This window comes from Perognathus longimembris, chromosome 5, assembly GCF_023159225.1.
Source record: "Perognathus longimembris pacificus isolate PPM17 chromosome 5, ASM2315922v1, whole genome shotgun sequence".
In the NCBI taxonomy this organism is placed as follows: Eukaryota; Metazoa; Chordata; class Mammalia; order Rodentia; family Heteromyidae; genus Perognathus; species Perognathus longimembris.
The window spans coordinates 40,232,775-40,252,739 of record NC_063165.1 but is presented as its reverse complement, the minus strand read 5'-3'; the positions used below and the strand labels follow the sequence as shown (position 1 = coordinate 40,252,739).

The window sequence follows — 19,965 nt, the reverse complement described above, 5'->3', positions numbered from 1 at the left end:
TCTGGTTTCCTTCTCTCCCCACTCCTACCTCAACCTTCACAACAACCGTTTCACCTGATCACTTTAGGTTCTTCAGATAATCGATATTATGTAGTCAGCGCCCTTCCCTAGTTGCCTAGCCAGCATAGTAGAAGGGTGAACATTAGGCCACATGGGCAACTTCTGAAAAGGCTCTCAAGTGAGAAAAATACAAAGGGAAATTCTCAAAGTTTCTTTTCCATTTGGAAGCACAATTTTTTTTTTCTCAACAGTTTTTTTCTCAAGATCATTCTATTACTTTTATGAGTCAGATGACCTATGAGTAAGACAATTGACAACTGTAACTCAGGTAGAATTGTATGACCAGTCCTGCACCATATAGCACTGCAGACAATGGACAGATTACAGCTTTCTTAGAATAGCTCCATGACCTAGGGCTGTATGTTAAGGGCTTCAGATAGAGGACAATGGACCAGTGACAGTATCAAAGCCGTGGTTCCTGTGAGGGTTAAATAATTCCTAGAGTAAATTCTTAGTACTCATCTCAATTCTTCTGCAATGCTATGAAGAGTTCTATACTCTCCCTAAATTCAGAAAAATATAATGGCTATCTTTGTTATCCAGTATTAATATGAGAGGAGGTGGAGTAAGGAACAGAAAGGAAAAAGTCATACCATTTTTATTCATAAGAGACATGATTATCTGCATGAAAAGCTACCAGCATCAACAGAAAATCTTGGCATCAATAGAGTTTAGCAGGGCTTTTAAATACAAATTACAAAATCCAAACATTTTCCTAATCTACAGCAGCCAGACTTCATTTTTTAAATGTAAGGTTTCACTCACTGCAGTGAAGTAATAAAAAGTTCCAAGGAATTAAGTCAGCAAAATTTATTTTAAAAAAAGTTACACAGTGGAAAAAATTTTAACTTTCCAAAAGATTCAGAAAGACGGGCAAATGAGTAGTATACTTAGGGAAAATAAATTACATTCGAAATGATATCAATGCTCCCAAAGATCTCTAGAATAAAATCCATTACATGGTTGTGAAAGAAATTGAAGACACAAAAACTGGAAAGACATCTGACTTTCCTAGATTGGAATAACCAATATCATCAAAATGATGACCATATTCCCAAAGTGATCAGCAGATTCAATGTACTTCCATCAAACATGAGTTCTTCACACAGCTAGAAGCAACACTCTTAAATTGGTATGAAACTACAAAAAAAAAAAACAAAAAAAAACACCAAAACCCACATCCTGAATAGTCAAAGCCATCCTAAGGAAAAAGAACCACGGGCTGGGAATGTGGCTTAGCAGTAGAGTGCTTGCCTAGCATGGATGAAGCCATGGATTCAAATCCTCAGTACCACATAAACAGAAAAAGCCAGAAGTGGTGCTGTGGCTCAAGAAGTAGAGTGCTAGCCTTGAGCCAAAAGAACCCAGGGACAGTGCTCAGGCCCTGAGTGCAAGCCCCAGGACTGGCAGGAAAAAAAAAAAAAGGAAAAAGAGCTAATCAATCAGAAAGCATCACACTGTCTTCCCTCAAAACATACAAACTATTTATTCATTGTAGCACTATTCATAGTACTCTAAAGGAAAAGAATCTATATGTCCACTAACTGAAAAATGGTACAGAAAATATGGTAAGTAAAATGCAATACTATTCAACTATAAAAGAGAACAAAGGCCTGTCTTTTGAAGTAATGTGATCTGAACTGGAAATCATTATGTTGTGTGAAATAAGCAAAAAATAAAAGACATATTGCAGGCTCTCACTCATATATGTAATGCAAAAGGCCTGCTAGAAGCTGAATGTAATGGTGGTTCCTACATGGTGGGGAGAATAAAGAGTAGGAAGAAATGGGGAGAGGTTGATTAATAAGATTAAGTAATATAACTCAAACAATTGGTCTGTTACTGTGCAGCAGGCTGATTATAGGTAGCAACATAGTATGTATTTCACAAAAGGCTAGCAAAAAGGATTTTGAGAAATTTCACTGTGAGAAGTGATAAATGTTTGAAGAGATAGATATGTTTCATTGGGTATAAATATTGTGTAATATATGTATCAAAACATCTATTATGGGGCTGGGGATATAGCCTAGTGGCAAGAGTGCCTGCCTCGAATACACGAGGCCCTAGGTTCGATCCCCCAGCACCACATATACAGAAAACGGCCAGAAGCGGCGCTGTGGCTCAAGCGGCAGAGTGCTAGCCTTGAGCGGGAAGAAGCTAGGGACAGTGCTCAGGCCCGGAGTCCAAGGCCCAGGACTGGCCAAAAAAAAAAAAAAACATCTATTATTACATATCAGTCAAAATGAATTTAATGTAAATTTCAAAAAATTAAAGAATTAGGACAGTAGCATTAATATCACTTCATTTATGCCTACTACTTCATGGACTAGAGCTATATATTGAAATGGATTTGTTTTATTTTTTAAATGGTAATTGCTGCTATAAAATCCATGCTTAATTTGCATAGCTAGCCTTAGTGTGAAGAATACACAGAGGCAGAGAGAAAAAAATCACACATGACTGATTACCTGTGTTCCAGATGCCAAGGACTCTTTAAACGAGACTCTGTGTTCTCTGACTTAGAAGACCTGATACTGACACACACCTGAGGGGAACACAAAGCAAATACTCCCTCTGTTGGCAATACATTGTAAGATCATGACATGAATAATAAATAAAGAGGTCCAGATTCAGAGTCTCTTAGAGACCAATCAACATATATCTCCAAATGCTGAGTGTAGTATGAAAAATTACAGAATTTCCATATTGTTTCTATTCTGTAATAGCGTAATAATTTATGATTTATCTCCTGGGAAGACATATCCATTACATGCTCACATTTGTGCTTTTGATTCTTACCTGTTTCATAAACTCCCTCTCTCTATATACAGATATAGATATATGTGTATATAAATCAAATATGACTAAATACCGGTGCTTCAGATGCCAAGGACTCATTCAAAGGGAATGATGCTTCTTCACTGGTGATCTCTGACCTAGAGACAGGATATTGACACACACATAAGAGGAACACTATGCCTATCATATTTATATGCATATTTATACATATACTCATATATAAACATATCCTATTGGCCATAAAGGACATTTTAAAATTAACATTTTCAAAATAAAATTCTTAATTCTCCCTCTAAAGCTTGTTCTTCATCTATCTTTTCCCTTATGTATAGAAGTTTTCTTTAGTGCCAAAGACTTGCAGTCATCAGGATAATTGTTTTTCACTTTATTTTCCACATCGGACTCATTAGCAAGTCTTGTCTTCCTCAACATTACCTAAGCCATCCCCGTCTAGAGCTCATGATTCCTCATCTTTCCTACTGCAACAGTCTCTTTAAAAGTGTCCCACCTTTCATTCTTGGCATCTAAGAAATGATGGCCACATTCCAGTGAGAGAGAACTTTCAAAGTCATCATCAAGTTCTATACATTTCCAAACCATTGCTCTGGTCATAGTGGTCTTTTTAATATTACTATTATTCTTGGAAAATACTGAACACATTTATAAGCTTGGAACTAAAGATTTAAAAAAAATATGGAATGCTCTTTGCCAAGTATTTTATTCATGTCTTTTTTTTAACTCAGCAATCATTTAAAACATCACCACCCCAGAGAGACCTCTTAACACAAACTAGCATCATAGTCTCTTTCAGTCATATCATTTTATCTTATTTTCCACAACAGTACCTATCACTGCCTAGAATTTTCTTCCTTCCTTCCATCTTTACCTTGTTTATTGTTCTCCACCAGGATGTATGCTCTAGAAGGGAAGGAATTCATCTGTTTTTACTCTATTTTGCCTTTTACACTGAGATTTATATATGCTGCATACTCAAGAAGTATTTGCTGAATAAATGAGTGGGTATTTTATTACACTAGTCCTATAAAGTATGATCGCTGTCACTTTGTATGGCAAATCAGGAGGATGTATCTGAAGCTCCAGTCTCGTCACTCGGGAGACTCCCTCCCACCAGTTGCCTGGGATTTCTTTGCTGCCCCCTATAAAAATCTGTTCTTAATAAAGAATGTTAAACTCAATTTATTGTAAGCTGTGATTGTCAGTCTACCTTTATAATTCTAAGAATCCTTTTATCTAGGATATACATAGGATGATAGAAAGTACTAAGTATATGAAAATGAGCTTTCTGTCTTTTTTTTTCCAAAAGAATTTTACTAGAGCCTTTGGAACTTTTTAAATAATAATTCAAACTTGTTCTTCCTCATCATATTCACCGCTACACACACACAGATAGCCATATAACTTACTTTTTCTTTCTTTGAACAACACAGAGAATGATGAAGATGATAAATAAAACGCATGTAAAAATGATGAGTACAATCACAACTATCCAAAGAGAAGAACCTTAAAAAACAAACAAACACATTAGAAGCATTTCTCTGTGATTTTGCTTTCTTGCTGAATACTCTTCTATCATATTAGAATCTTTTTTTTTCCACCTTAGAATCTTTAATTTGTAATGTAAACTGATTCAGCCACTCTGGCAAGCAGTATGGAGATTCCTCAGAAGGCTCAATATAGAACTCCCTATGACCCAGCAGCCCCACTTTTGGGTATCTATCCAAAAGCCCACAAACAAAATCACAGTAATGCCACCAGCACAACAATGTTCATCGCAGCACAATTTGTCATAGCGAGAATCTGGAACCAACCCAGATGCCCCTCCATAGACGAATGGATCAGGAAAATGTGGTACATATACACAATGGAATTTTATGCCTCTACCAGAAAGAATGACATTGTTCCATTTGTAAGGAAATGGAAGGACTTGGAAAAAGTTATACTAAGTGAAGTGAGCCAGACCCAAAGAAACATGGACTCTATGGCCTCCCTTATTGGGAATAATTAGTACAGGTTTAGGCAAGCCATAGCAGAGCATCACAAGGCCCAATAGCTATACCCTTATGAACACATAAGATGATGCTAAGTGAAATGAACTCCATGTTATGGAAACAATTGTTATATCACAGTTGTAACTACTTTCAACGTCCTATGTGTATGTGTAGTTTCTATTATTGATGATGTTCTTGTATCACCTTCCTGTGGTTGTACCTACACTATCTCTGTAATCTTATCTAAGTATATTGGAAACCGTGTTTACTGGTATTGGAAGTAGGAAATTCAAAGGGAATACCAAATTTGAGAGACACAGGGTAAAAAAAGAGAAACAACTACAAAAGCAATACTTGCAAAACTGTTTGGTGTAAGTGAACTGAACACCTGGAGGGGGGGAGGGAGGGGGGCATGAGGGACAAGGTAACAAACAGTACAAGAAATGTATCCAATGCCTAACGTATGAAACTGTAACCTCTCTGTACATCAGTTTGATAATAAAAATTTGAAAAAAAAAGAATCTTTAATTTGTAATTCTTTGTTGACTGGCTGTTGCTTCTTTGACATTCAAAGTTATTCTATAAGGCAATTCACCATATTCTTTGTTTTGAGACAAGGCCTTGTCTCAAGATGGCTGGGAGTTTGCTACAGAGCCCATGCAGTCTTGAAATGAGATCTCCAGGGAAATGGCTAAGCAGAATATAATACAGTTATTTAGTGATAATATTATTCATGTGGAATTTTCAAAGAGGCTGTAATGATATCAGAAAAATGAATTTATGATAAGAAGAATTTAAGACTAATGTCTCAAACAGTGTGATTAGCATTTTGTGAGGACTATCAACATTAGCTGGGTGAATAGAGTTATTAGATATAATTGGAAAAAAATGGAATCCCTAATTGAAGAGTCACAGTGGCAAAACTGGGATACATATTTTGGCTCTGATTCTAGAATTGGCACTCTCATGAAAAAGCACAAGGAAAAAATATTTGAGCTTTAATAACATTTTTAAATAGCTATTTTGACAATCATTTTTATCAACCTATTAGAGATATCTCCTTCTGTACAGTCATCTAAATACAATTCACATTATAGGTTTCATTGTAAATTAAATTTAGCAAGGGACTATTTTCATGAATAATTGTCTTAGATGATCAAAACTTTTTTTGGATATAATAGAAAAAGTATACCCACATTATATTGGCTCTTAATGAAATTTGCTCATCTATGAAATGCCTGGAGCATTGCCAGTTTTGTATTCTTGGGTCTTGTCATGGTAGGTTGTTTTCTCTTCTTCCTTATTTCCCTAAACACATACTTTTACTTTTTATTTTTCTCCCTTAATTTGATGCTTTAAGGTGTCCCTACCACTGAAGGAAAAGAGAAAAACTTTGTAATGTCTTCTTTTCTCAAATGCTATTAGGAAAGTGTGCTTGTTTTTAAAGAATTTGATTTTACTTGTGGCTACACTGATACCAGTTTGGTCCAGTTTCATTCTTTTTCAATGAGATATTACATTACAATTTTAGACAGACAAAGGAGACTAAATGTGAAACCTTTGACACAGTAAAGTGAACATATACCTAAAGTCAACACGCATAAGGCAAAAAGACTCTATTTGATATTTCACCAGAATCAGGAAATATTATTATAAAAGTAGGGAGGAATTTTTTTTTCCAAATTGATAACTGCTTCTTACTGACATTTATATCTTATTAAAGAAGTGAAATTAACCATAATAATCTAGTTAATAGCTAGGTAGATGTTATATGCTTGAGCCATTCTGGTGGCATAATTCAATTTTACCAGTTGGAGAAATTTGCCAGGAAAAGGGAGCAGATTAGCTGCAATTTCAAGAAACAAACATAATTTTAAAAAATAATGATCTAATGTTTTTGGAGACTGCATTAAAATTATAGCCATGAAATGAGAAGTTTACATGCCAAGCAATGAAAACTCCCAAGCATGGCTTTTAGAAACAAGTTAGGAAGCAACAAGCTTGCAAAAGGAATGAGTGATGAAGGGTCAGGATGAAAGAAAGCAGCTGTAGTTTGTAGGTGCAAAAAGCAGACCACTCCTGCAGAGCCTGCAGAGGACTTGGGAGAACAGAAAAACAGTAGTTACATTAAAGAGGAACAGTTGTAGTCATGTAATTAACAAACACATTAAGAATACTGAGAGGGGCTGGGAATATGGCCTAGTGGCAAGAGTGCTTGCCTCGTATACATGAGGCCCTGGGTTCGATTCCTCAGCACCACATATACAGAAAACGGCCAGAAGGGGCGCTGTGGCTCAAGTGGCAGAGTGCTAGCCTTGAGCAAAAAAGAAGCCAGGGACAGTGCTCAGGCCCTGAGTTCAAGGCCCAGGACGGCCAAAAAAAAAAAAAAAAAAAAAAAAGAATACTGAGAATGAAGGTCAGCCCCTATAGTGAAGGCCTTTATAGTCTGACCATTAGGATTCCCTGTCTAATGGCTGCCTACTCACTACAAATAAATATCCACTACTCCTCAAATTGCAGCCTTTCAAAAACTTCCAGGAAAGACTGGAGGAAGCTTGAAACCCAAGCAAGAAGCCCAAGGAAAAGAAACATAAATTGAAAATGGTGGAGAGATGGGATGCAAAGGAGATGAAAGGAACAGAAGATAATTATCATCCTTCTGAATTATTCATCCCAGATGTATTTGAGACAATTGTTACTTCCTTCAAACAGAAAAGGAAATGAGGGAATTAAATAATTTTAAGTTTTCAATTGCAAAAGTAATTCAAAATTAAAAACTTGATTGTTGAAAAAAAGAAAATGCAAGAATGGATGGTCTAAGACAATAGAGAAATATCCCAGAAATTCCTAGGACAATTCTATACTATTAGTCATATAATATAATTGTACAATATACTGATCATGTCTAAGATAAGACTGTCAGGTAAAGCCTGTGGTCTGTTCACAATCATGAAACTGAATGCTCTAATTTTATAGCACTGACTTCAGGACTTTATGAAAACAAGGTTTTAGAAGGCTAGGAAAGATGAAAGTAAAAAAGTCATTTGTACTGGCCTAGATGTGTTTTGCAATAGTCTCATTTTGTGAGAGTTAACATTTTGTTTTTCTTAGGTGATATCAGAGTTGTTTTTTTCCCCAGCTTTAAAATGTGGTTGCTTTTTGCTATTGAATTGTATAAGATACACACACACACACACATACACACACACACACGTATAACACATATGCAGAATGGATATACTTTATATATTTATACAATATATGTTTTTATCTATGTATTATAGATATTATTTTTAAATTTCCTTGGAGATACTTTGATTCAGAAATTGAGGAGAGGTTCTATTGGCATAAGTTGTGCTTAGTCTCATTCCATTTCTTTAGTAGCTGGACATGTATTGAGAACATTTTTGGGACTCCAAATTTGGATATGAGCCCATATTACTGAGTATAATTCTGAGTATAATATCGAATTCATGGGAATGTTTTATTCTTCTCAATGTGTCTCCAAGTTTATAAAAACAAAACAAGTAGATTATATTAAGGTATCTTAGTAAAATAGAATAAGACAGATTTTTGTTTTGCTTTGTTTTGTTTTTTGGCCAGTCCTGAGGGCTTGGGACTCAGGGCCTGAGCACTGTGCCTGGCTTCTTTTTGCTCAATACTAGCACTCTACCTCTTGAGCCACAGCGCCACTTCGCGCTTTTTCTGTGGTGCTGAGGAATTGAACCAAGGGTTTCAGGCATGCTAGGCAAACACTCTACCGCTGAGCCACAGAATAAGACAGATTTTAAAGCTAATATACTTCATATTCAGACACCATTCCCCACCACAGAAATTTCATAAAAGCAGCTAAGTTGAAACACTATCAAGATAAGAAAGTAGGGCTGGGGATATGGCGTAGTGGCAAGAGTGCTTGCCTCTAATACATGAAGCCCTGGGTTCGATTCTCCAGCACCACATATACAGAAATATGCCAGAAGTGGCGCTGTGGCTCAAGTGGCAGAGTGCTAGCCTTGAGCAAAAAGAAGCCAGGGCTCTGAGTCCAAGGCCCAGGACTGGCAAAAAAAAAAAAAAAAGTAGATGTCCTGCAGTTGATTACAAAAGAATTAAGGGTATTTGCTTTCAAATGTGAAAAAAAAAAAATCAAGGTCACTGTGTAAACAGGAAGAGAACATACTCTTTGACAATAGAGAAGGATGAAGGCTGGTTGGATTGCTTTTGAATTCTGAGTTATTCACATTATACAATGCATTATGCCTTAAATAAAAATAAAAAAGTTGTATTAAAGTTGAAAAGAAAATAGCCATCCTTTCCCAATCTGCAGTGGGTGAAACTGAGAATCTGAAATGACCACTGTAAAAGGGGGACTTGGTTAATGTTCCCAGATTATGTAAAAGGGAAAACTCTCAAGATGGTATAAGTATTTTAGGAGTTTCTTAACAATGTTCAAATGCCATTCCTTTACTAATACTAGGTTTGACCTTATGTGAACAGTGTTTATAGGCACCATTTTCTATTACCAGCAATGTAGTAGAATTCAACCAAATATTGTAACAGATACAATCATTACAAGCCCTTTTCATGGGAGGTTCTGTCCTGTGAATTAAACACATGTTGAGAATACCACATGCAATGACTGGTAACTAGACAACTACTGGTTAGTGATCACAAGAGATAAGCTAATTCAGCAAAGATGAAAATATTTATTTTTATTATTATTATTATTATTACTATTATTGCCAGTCCTCAGTCTGGGCAGGGCACTGTCTCTGAGCCTCTTTGTGCTTAAGGTTAGCACTCTACCACTTGATCCACAATGCCACTTCTGGCTTTTTATGAGTAGTTTATTGGATATAAAATGTCTCAAGAACTTTCCTGGCCAGGGCTGGCTTCAAATCACATTCTCAGATCTCAGCCTCCTGAGTAAGTAGGATTACAGGTGTGAGCCACTGCCACTTGGCTGAAAATCTTTAAGCAAAAATTGAATTACAGGTAATCATAAGTTAAGAGAAAAACATATTCTATTGAAGGGTAAAATACAACATGGAAAAACATACAATGTATCAAAAAAAACCAACCATTAGAGAAATTATACCATTTTCTGTGATATAGTGCTGTGCTATTATCACTAGAGGATGATACAAGCTGGATTCACTTATAACAACTAAGGTCCAGATCGTACTCTGTAGTATTTATCCACACATAAAAGGATTCTGAGAATGAAGCAAGATGCTGTATTGAGAATGGCATTTCTTGACCTTTCCTCAGAAACAGAAAAAGGACACTAGTTGGCAGTTGGCAGGTAAGCCAGAAAGTCTATGTCATTTCTTCAGAGAATACTCAAGGCTATGTGATGAGAATCGAAAAGCATGTCTTGCACTTTTGGAAAAAGGGCTTCAAATCTCATTAATTGCTGAATGTGGTGACAAGGACTTTATAGTCAGCAAAGTGGCAGAAACACAGTTATTACAGAGGAAAAGAAGATAATCAGTAAGATAATGGGTAACAAAGGAAAATTCAAAATAGCCTAAGTGATTTTCAGCCAACTTTTCACAGAGGGTACTAAGAAAATCTGGACACATTGCTTAAAAAAAACTTTTTGAAATATCAAAAGGTTCCCAATGAGTAAGAGTTTATAGGTGTAGATTTGGTAAAAAGAAGGAAGCCAACATAGGTAAGCCTGACATTTAGAAACAGTTTTCACCCAGCATAAGTAGCAATTATTAAGGTGAAAGTCAAAAGTGATTTGCTGAAAAGCTGAGTAGAAATGTCAGCCATCAACCTGGGCTAAAGCAATAAAAATCAAAGCCCAGTATTAGCCATGGAAAAGGGCCTTGGTATTCACTCCAGGCTTACAGCTCCAAAGAGGTAAGAATGCACCAAACAGAGTCTTTACTTTTTAAGGACTGAAGATGATTTCAAGTCATCTTCATCCCTGAGTGAATTAGAGAGGGGGGGAGGAAGGAAGGAAGGAAGGAAGGAAGGAAGGAAGGAAGGAAGGAAGGGAGGGAGGGAGGGAGGGAGGGAGGGAGGGAGGGAGGGAGGGAGGGAGGGAGGAAGGAAGGAAGGAAGGAAGGAAGGAAGGAAGGAAGGAAGGAAGGAAGGAAGGAAGGAAGGAAGGAAGGAAAGAAGGAAGGAAGGGCAGAGCCTGTGGCTGGCTTAGTATTCCGCCTGCAAGGCCTGCCTCCTGGCTGCAGGATGGGGAAGGGATGGAAAGAAGGAAGGAAGGTTGAAAGGAAAGAATGGGGAGAACTAGAAAAAATAGAGGAAAGAAAAGAGGGAAGAAGAAGAAGATGAGGGAAAGAGCAGAGAAGGAACAAGGAAGGAAGGAAAAACAAGCCTATTGTTTTGAGATGGATATATTCTAGGGGCCTGAGAACTAGGAACACTCATAGCCCAGAGAGTCTTAACTATCATTGGGTACAAGAGAGCCCTAAGAGGTCTCCAAGAAGAAAGAGAAATTCGAATTGTGAGGAGCTCCAATAGCAGCAATGAGCCCTGAACTCAGGTGCCCCTTCCTCCATGCTGAGGAATAAGTCCCGTTACTTGAGGCTTGGGCAGAAAGTATGGAGCTGTGGCTGGTTTAGTATTCAGCTTGCAGGCCCTGCCTCCTGGCTACCTGTGTTAAATGCCAGATTATGTCAGAGCTCTGTGCCAGGAAATGGACAGCTGATTCATCTACAAGAGACTCCAGCTTGTTGACCTTCACCTGAGTAGAGCTAGTGAGGGTTCCTGATAAACTGAGCACATGGGTGACTACTTGGCTATTGAGCCATAACCCCTGAGTCTAGCGGTAAGAAACAGCATCTCAATTCAGCCAACTACAGTCCGGCTTGAACAGTAAGACTTTTTCAATTGAAAGACTACCATGACTAAAACTTCCAACCATCCACCTGCCCTCAAATATTTAAATGTGAACAGAAAAAAAAAAAAGCAAATTATATGGAAAAGCAATGTAACAGGTCTCCTTTAAAAATTAACAAGTCCAAAATAAAGGACTTGAATGACAGTGAGGCACAACTATGAAATTATTACAATAAACCCCCTTTTAATAATTTGTATGCTAAAAGATGTTGTGTCTTTTCAAACAAAAAATGACAGAAGCAAAAATCCAAAAGAAAAGACAAATTCTAGTGAATTGCATTTATGAACTTGGAAGAAATGTCCTTTAAAGATAAAAGTATTCATTATTTATTGGTCAAAAACAAATAAAAACATCAAGGACTTGGCTACTTGTAAGCCAGAACCAATGAAAAACAAAAAGAGAATTTTCTACATAAAAGAAACATGATTGCAGAGGGAAAAGCTTAAATAGGTGAAAACTTATCAAAAAAAAGGTAAATCTAAATGAATATGTATGAAAATAACAGCAACAACACATTTCATATTTAAATATATGTAAAGACAATATGCAGAACAACAATAGCAAAAATGTGAGAGCTGATATAGCTTATTTTGCATTGTTGGGAAGTGATAAAAATATTAGATTAGGCTTTAGTAAGTTAGCATCTATTCTTAAAATATCCAAGATACAGCTAAATGAAGGGGGAAGGTATGTATAATTCACAAACTAGAGGAGAAAATAAATAAAATGAAATAATTAAACCTAAGACATCAAGAAAAAAGAAAAGTGAACAGTAATGTGGTAGACTAAAGCCTACCAGTATTTACAGTAAATATTTAGAGATGAAATACTTTAGTTTACAAAAATTACTATGAGAAAGAGAAGAAATCTATTCTGAGTGGGCTTGGTTGTTGCAAAAGGTTTGGATGACACATGTCAATCACATTCTACCCAAATGAAGTTTGGTCTAGACTTTGTTAAGTGTTTTCATATGCACTGGTCTTCAAAATGACCAATGCTATGTGACATTAGGGACACTGTGGTGAAGAGACCCCACTGCAGGGTTCTAAAATAGTTGATTTTATACACACATTTCTGGTAGGAATTTTTCCCCCCATTGAATGATCACATCTACTTACATTCTTGCTTTTCTGGCAGGGAAATAATTCTCTCCTTGTTCCCGAGAGGGTGATTCGTGAGCACAATGAGGTGCTGAATTCCCAAGAACCTCGCCATCCCCAAAGAAATGGTGAACATTTTGGTGACAGTTACTGTGCCATTCTGGTTTTGAGACAAGTATTCTTTTGATGAGTTCATTAGGACTTGTGAGGGGAAAAGAGAAATTTGAGGTGCAGGCTTTCCCACAGCTGAATAGATAAAACTAAGAAACTCTTCAGAGCCAGGATGGAATTCTACTTCAGTAGTTAATTCAGATACAGCTGAGGTGCAGAGAGAGAGAGAGAGAGAGAGAGAGAGAGAGAGAGAGAGAGAGAGAGAGAGAATTAAACATTAAAGCATATAATACCAGATTCCTATGCTGGTTAAGATTTATCTTCCCCTAATTTATATATAAAGCCAAGGTTCTTAAAAACATATCCCATCCCCCTCAGACACATTTCCTACCATTTGATAAAACCTGTTTGTCTAGTCACTAACAGAGAATCAACTGCTGTGTCTACTTTTTCTACATTTCTTATCTGATGCTTTACACTCTTAAAAGTATATCACATGGCCCCCAATTTTATAAACTGATAGCAGTATCATAGGAAACACATTGTCATTATCATTTGTTCTATAGCGCACTCTATATTTGCAGAGTGGAAATGGAATCTTAATTCTCTTTGAGTCTCCATCTTTCCTCTTTTTCATGAGCATTGTCTACTGGCTGGCAGTGAGATGATTAAAATGTAAAGAAGGTAAATGAGAGGATGGAGGCATGGCTCCAGTGATAGAGCACTAGCCAATGAGCAATAGTGTCAGGTACCAAGTTCAAATCCCAATCTCAGACAAAAAAGAAGTCAATTAAATGAAAGAAGTGAGAAAGTCATGCCTGTGTGCAAATAGGCAAGTCACATAACCAATATTGGTGTCTATGTTTTTTCTTCCCTACAATAATTGACTTGACCTGATGGACCTCTATCAGTCTTTCATTCTCTAGAATTCTCTTTGAACATGAACCTTAAAATAACACTCCTCAATTTCTCTCCCCAAAATCTGACTGTATAGAATATTGATATACTTAAAATATTAAGGCAGGTGTTTCCTCCAAGGCTTCCGTATGGAAATACATTAAGCAGACACTTGTAGCAGGCTTCATCATCGAAGGTCACTTTCTGGATAGTTATGAAGGAAGAATTGGGTTTGATGATCTTACACTGCAGCCTGTTGACATAGGGTGGAAGAATCTTTTCTCCGAATGTACTGCTATAAGTACCAATGTTTTGTAACGAAGCGTCTTGGATCTTCTGCCATGTAATTTGCACAACATCTGCCTTAGTTGTCCAATTGCAGAAAATAGTAACATTTTCTCCCCAAACAGCTGTCTCATTATTCTTATGTTTTATTGGGTGCAAAAGATCTGAAAACAAAGACCAGTACTAAGATCAAAATTACACATAGTGTGATATAAGGGTTTGAACTCAGGACCTCACACTTCCCCTGCTAGCATGCTACCACTTGAGCTACAAATCCAACCTGGCTTTTGCTGGTCATTTTAGAGATGAAGTCTTGCACACTGTTCTGCCAAAGCTGCCCTCAAGCCACAATCCTTTATATGTGGACCTCAGGGGTAGCTAGGATCATAGGCATGAGTGCTGGATGCAGTATCCCTTTTCATAGCACTTAGCTCTCTGCCTGATCATCATCATTCTCTGCATCTGGGAACCATGAGGTATCCAGGAAAGGACTGAGAATTTGAGGCCATCCTGAGATTCATAGGAACATTGGTTATTGCCTTACCATGAACTAAACTGATTCTAGATAAGTTTGGGTTAAATATCTCTAAGTAAGTCATTTTTTTTTTTTTTTTTTTTTTTTTTGCCAGTCCTGGGCCTTGGACTCAGGGCCTGAGCACTGTCCCTGGCTTCTTCCCGCTCAAGGCTAGCACTCTGCCACTTGAGCCACAGCGCCGCTTCTGGCCGTTTTCTGTATATGTGGTGCTGGGGAATCGAACCTAGGGCCTCGTGTATCCGAGGCAGGCACTCTTGCCACTAGGCTATATCCCCAGCCCCCTAAGTAAGTCATTTTTAATAACTAGAACATAATAGACTGACCATTTATTAAATCTTTAATGTATTTGAGTTTTTGATGATAGAAATTGTGAGCACACTTGATAACATAATCAAAAATGCATTGGTGACCAAGAAGATCCTCAAAACTAGTTGATCTCAAAATTAAAAGGCATATACACTGCTTAATTATGTCTACAAGAAATACCTCAAAACAACACTCAACAAATTTACCCAAGACTTCATCTGCTTCTAACTGGTTTATGGCTCTAGTTGAAACAACTGGAACAAGCCTTGGGAGCAAAAGTGTCTTTTCTGTTCTTACCTTTCTTCATTTTCTCTTGAATTGTCATTATTTCAAATATGCTAACATCAAAGTACATGTTAGCTCCATGATTAAAAAGCCACATGACTGACACACAGAGTCAAACATACTTTTTTAAGTAACTAGCTTTTTCCTAGTAATTATTTACCATGGACTTCTAAGAGAAAAAAAAAATGAAGACTTACCTGATTGTTGTCCGCAGATCAGAAGTATCAGCAGCTGGGAAATGAAACAGAGTGTAAAACCCATGGAATTATTTGTGGACAAAAATCTTCATGAACAGGTAAAATACTCTGCTTTCTAGCTCAACTTAGTTTGGAAACCTTTGCACTTCCTGACTAAATCTGTTATCTATTGGCAGTTGGTACCACCTAATGTGACTGCAGATATCCTGAACATTTGGAAGGGGAAGAAAAAGATTGATAGTCAAAATGAGACTTCTCTGTACAAGTAATTGATGCAATAAAACAAGAGGAGGGGGTGGAGCTGGGAGTATGGCTTAGTGGTAGAGTGCTTGCCTAGCATGCAGGAAGCCCTGGGTTTGATTTCTCAGTACCACAAAAACAGAAAGAGTTGGAAATGGTGCTGTGGCTATAGTGATAGAGTGCTAGCCTCAAGCAAAAGAAGCTCAGGGACAGCGTCTAGACACGGAGTTCAAGCCCCAGGACTAGCAAAAAAAAAAAAAAAAAGAGGGGGGAAAAAAGCCAAAGCATTATCTTGCAGTATCTTTCAACTTTGTTGCACAACCTCCAATTATTTTCAGAAATTTAAAAACATACGCATGCGGTGATCATTTCATTTGCTATCTCTTATAAATACATAGATGATTCTTATATGTCTATCTGAATGAATCACTGAGAAACAATCTGAAATTTTATGTCTTTAAAACATTGTGTACCCCATGCCACTTTTAAAATCCTTTCTTAGTCTCTTTGATTAATCATTCCACAAAATGGGTTTATGTTTTCAACTTTGTTGGGATAATTTTCTTCAACAATGCCTGCTGTTTTGTGGCTATTACTGGATTTTGTAGAACTGTGAGCAATCCCTTGATGCCCAAAGGGAAAATTTAACAGCTATTCCTAAGCATTTACTTCTGTCTTTAAAAATTCTCTCACTTCCTCAATCTTTTACTTATGCTTTTCACTTTCCCAGGATCAAATCAGCTTCCCAAACAGTGTGAGTAAAATATGGAGGATATCACACACAAAAAATTATGTAGATTTCAAAAGTATTGTACAATTTCTCCCAAGTGTTTTTTTGAGTAGGAATATAAAAATCGAGTCTGTGGTAATGCCACTCATAATTACAATCAAAATATACTTTATGGCTGGGCACCAGTGTCTCATGCCTGGAATCCTAGCTACTCAGGAGGCTGAGATCTGAGGATCACAGTTCAAAGCCAGACTGGGCAGGAAAGTGTGTGAGGTTCTCATCTCCAATTAGCTGCCAGAAAACCAGAAACGGTGCTGTCACTCAAGTGGTAGAGTGCTAGCCTTGAACTGAAGAGCTCAGGGACAATGTCAAGGCCCAGAATTCAAGCCCCATGACCAACAAGATAGACATAGATAGAGATATAATGTTTAGATGAAATAGAGATATAATGTTTAGATGAAATAAATGATTGTCTTTTTTTTTTCCAAAAATTCCCTCACATATAACCCAGAGTGAACACCCACTTTTCCTGGTAATTTTTATTTATTTACTTTAGACAGAGTCTTACTATATGGGCCAACCTGGCTAGGAATTAGTAATCCTTCTGCCTCAGCCTCCCTACTGTTGGGATTACAGGTGTGAACCACCACACTCAGCCTGTCCTGATTTCATCCTTTTATTTGTCTAGAATAGCCATTCCCACCCCAATCAGCAACCAACATTTTAATATTTCAAAATCTCTACCATCTAATCTAGGAAACTCTTTCAAATTAGAATTATGAGGAAACAGTGTCCACTCGCTCCTAGCCAGAAATCCACTCTTATAAAGAAAATATGAATGTCAGTAATGGGGTACAAAAAGTTTTCTTTACAGTTTCTTTTTGTTTAAAAACAAAACAACAGCCTGGAAGCTTTAAATGTCTCAAAGTTTTCATCAGCCAATCAAGTCTAGTGTTTCAAGTCTGGAGCCAATGGGCACAGAGTAGGGGTGGGGCTTGCAGCAAGTAACTGCCAGTGGAGCTGCAGTTGATCTTAGCTGTTCAAGAAGGAGGGAAATAGCTGGTGTCTACTTATCGTTTTTATCTCATAGACTATCCCTTCTGAGGATGAATGGTGAGTATTCCAATTTCTCCTTCTGGAAGTTGCCTTTCCCATTGTTACTTTGTCTCTGAGCCTCCACTCTCCAAGGAAAAAGGTGCTCTCAGTATTTCAGTCATAGATTCAACCATTCCGTTTTCAAATAGAAAGGTTTAAGAGAGTCCTTACTAAGAACTTATTAAATCTTTATTAAGGACTTATTAAAAACGCTTTTAAATATAAAGTAAACCTCTTAGAATTTCTGCCCCTCCGCCCCTGAGTCTCCTCCATTATGTTTATTGTATCAGTTTTTTCCAAGTGAGTCACTGGTGATGATGCACTTGAAGAATGCCTTTGTGTTGATGAAAAGCAAAGCTCCAGAGGCAAGCTTCCTGATGTGAATCTCCTCAAGAGGATGGAGCTGATTCTGAGCTAGAGGAAAGGCCTTACGGGGTAATAAACCTTTCACCTCCAGTCAGTGAGTATAGCCTCACAGAGGCCACAACAAAACGTTGTTTGAATTTGTAGCTTGTATCTAGGGCCCTCTCCAGGATACTTTCGTCATTGTATTCCTGAAAAATATGACTCAAGACTTGAATTTCTGAAGGCTGATTGGCTGGTTTGTTAAGGATAATCAACATAGCTATTAATTTCCTCCACACACAAAGAAATTTGGAACATTAGCTATACTACTGATAAACTGAATCAGAGACTGTGTGTAGTATGCCATTATTTTTTTCCTCAGGAACTTAGACCAAGAAACTTACTGAAACTGTCAAAAGTCAATTTAGACTAAAGACAAGCCTTAATGGCATTTATGATCTGGCTACTCTCACTACTACTTCTTTACCTATATGTTGAGAAATACTAAACTCCAGTAATATTAGCATTTACAAGCTAGTTTTAAATGAAGGCTCTTCCCCCCTTGTATAAAGATTATTTACGATATCTTAGAGGATATCTTAGGATATCAGTGGGCTAAAGTCGGCTAACAGTTTGACTTTCGAGAAGAACATATATATACATGGTAGTACTTGGGTTTGAACTCAGGTGTCCATCTACTCAAGTCACCACCCCAGCTCTTTATTTGCTGACCATCAACACAAAAATAAATAAAAGATACTTATTACCTGACTTACGTAACTGTAACTCCTCTGTACATCACCTTTATAAAATTAAAAATAAATAAAAGACAAATACATGTTTTTCTGTTTTAGGAAATCATCAGAAGTTCTCGAAGAAGGAAAACCTTTGTTCCTTTGATTTCTCTGCATTTTGCAGCAACATAGAATAAAATTCAGATAAACTAGAATGAGTAGCAGTATGGATAACAGTACTAGCTCTATAAAGTTCAGAAAAAGAATTATTGATAGCGCATGGGCGAATTTTATCAGGAGTATTTCTTTAACTACTCCACAGAACCTCCCGGAAATCATTCTAATACTTTCTTTAATCTGTACTGTTGGAGGTAAGTGTCCCTCCTCTCTAGATTGATACATCTCATACTCCTGCCCTATAAAGCAAAAGAAAGCAATAATGGAAAATTAGAATTTTGTTCCTCAATTCCTACCTCTATCTCAATTATTTTTAGTGAAATGAACCCCATAATTACCTGCCCCTCACCTATTTGGGGTTCAGTGCAAGCACACATGATTAAGTCATCTTTAGATTTCAATAACAGGCACAAATAAAGCAAGCAGGCAGAAAATGAATGGTTGGGGTTGGGCATCCAATGAGTTCTATCTAAATGATAAGCTAACATCTGCCTCTTCTGAGGAGAAAATTACACTATAGAAATAAAGATGGGGCTTTTTTTTTGTACTTTCTTTGGTCCAGTTAGGGATTCTATGACAAAGAAGCAGAAAAATAAAATGAAGCAAATAGTATGATATTACTTATTGAGCTTTTCTTACTGAACTTTGGTAACAGTGATATATAAGAGGAAACAAAGTTAATATTAATTTGATTTTCTAATAGTGGTAATATTTACCCGGCAAAATGGTAACTAGATTTAGTCTGTTGGGTAAATTATACCCAATTCCTCATTGTACTTTGGCTAGAAGGTTTCCTTCAGGCTTATTTATTAACCTTTTATTGCAGGGTTTTGAACAAATCTCTGATTTATAGTCATTAGAGTCACATCAGATCAAAGTTCTATAAAAGTGATACTTAGCCTTTTAGTAACAACATCTTGTTTTTACAGCATTTGTGAACATGTATTTGAAGGACTTTCCAATTCCTCTTCCCGTGATATTATTTTTAATTGGATACAGTTTTGAAATGCTAAGTTTTACATCTTTCCAGGTGCGTATAACAAATGGGTATTGTTTCCTTATATCTAGAAACTGCACACATGCAACTATGACTTAAGAAAATACTTATCCACTCACTGCTCTACCATTAAATGGATGCTTGTGGTGTGGACAAAGGAGCCTGAAAACTGAGATATCCACCTAACAGTCTGGACCT

At 37.0% G+C, this 19,965-nt stretch overlaps 2 protein-coding genes across 4 annotated transcripts in view; one reads left to right on the top strand and one right to left on the bottom strand.

Annotated features, from left to right (window-relative positions):
- Positions 1 to 1,161: 1,161 nt before the first annotated feature.
- LOC125351077 (OX-2 membrane glycoprotein-like) lies at positions 1,162 to 18,061 on the bottom strand. Its single transcript, XM_048345817.1, has 8 exons — positions 18,053 to 18,061; positions 17,849 to 17,965; positions 15,450 to 15,483; positions 13,952 to 14,290; positions 12,852 to 13,151; positions 4,284 to 4,380; positions 2,933 to 2,996; positions 1,162 to 1,200 (listed from the first exon to the last, which is right to left on the bottom strand). The coding sequence occupies exons 1-8, from the start codon at positions 18,059 to 18,061 to the stop codon at positions 1,162 to 1,164; spliced, it is 999 nt and encodes a 332-aa protein (XP_048201774.1).
- A 743-nt stretch (positions 18,062 to 18,804) lies between these two features.
- Slc9c1 (solute carrier family 9 member C1) overlaps positions 18,805 to 19,965 on the top strand; it is a 63,623-nt gene continuing 62,462 nt past the window's right edge. For 2 of the 3 annotated variants that reach the window (XM_048346594.1, XM_048346593.1), the window contains exon 1: positions 19,672 to 19,800. Coding sequence is in view for 1 of the 3 variants with exons in the window: in XM_048346595.1 (XP_048202552.1) it covers positions 18,808 to 18,964; positions 19,700 to 19,800 (258 nt within the window). In the remaining 2 variants the exon portion in view is untranslated. Of the gene's footprint in view, positions 18,965 to 19,671; positions 19,801 to 19,965 lie in introns of those variants that run through there. The other variant, XM_048346595.1, reaches the window with a different exon arrangement.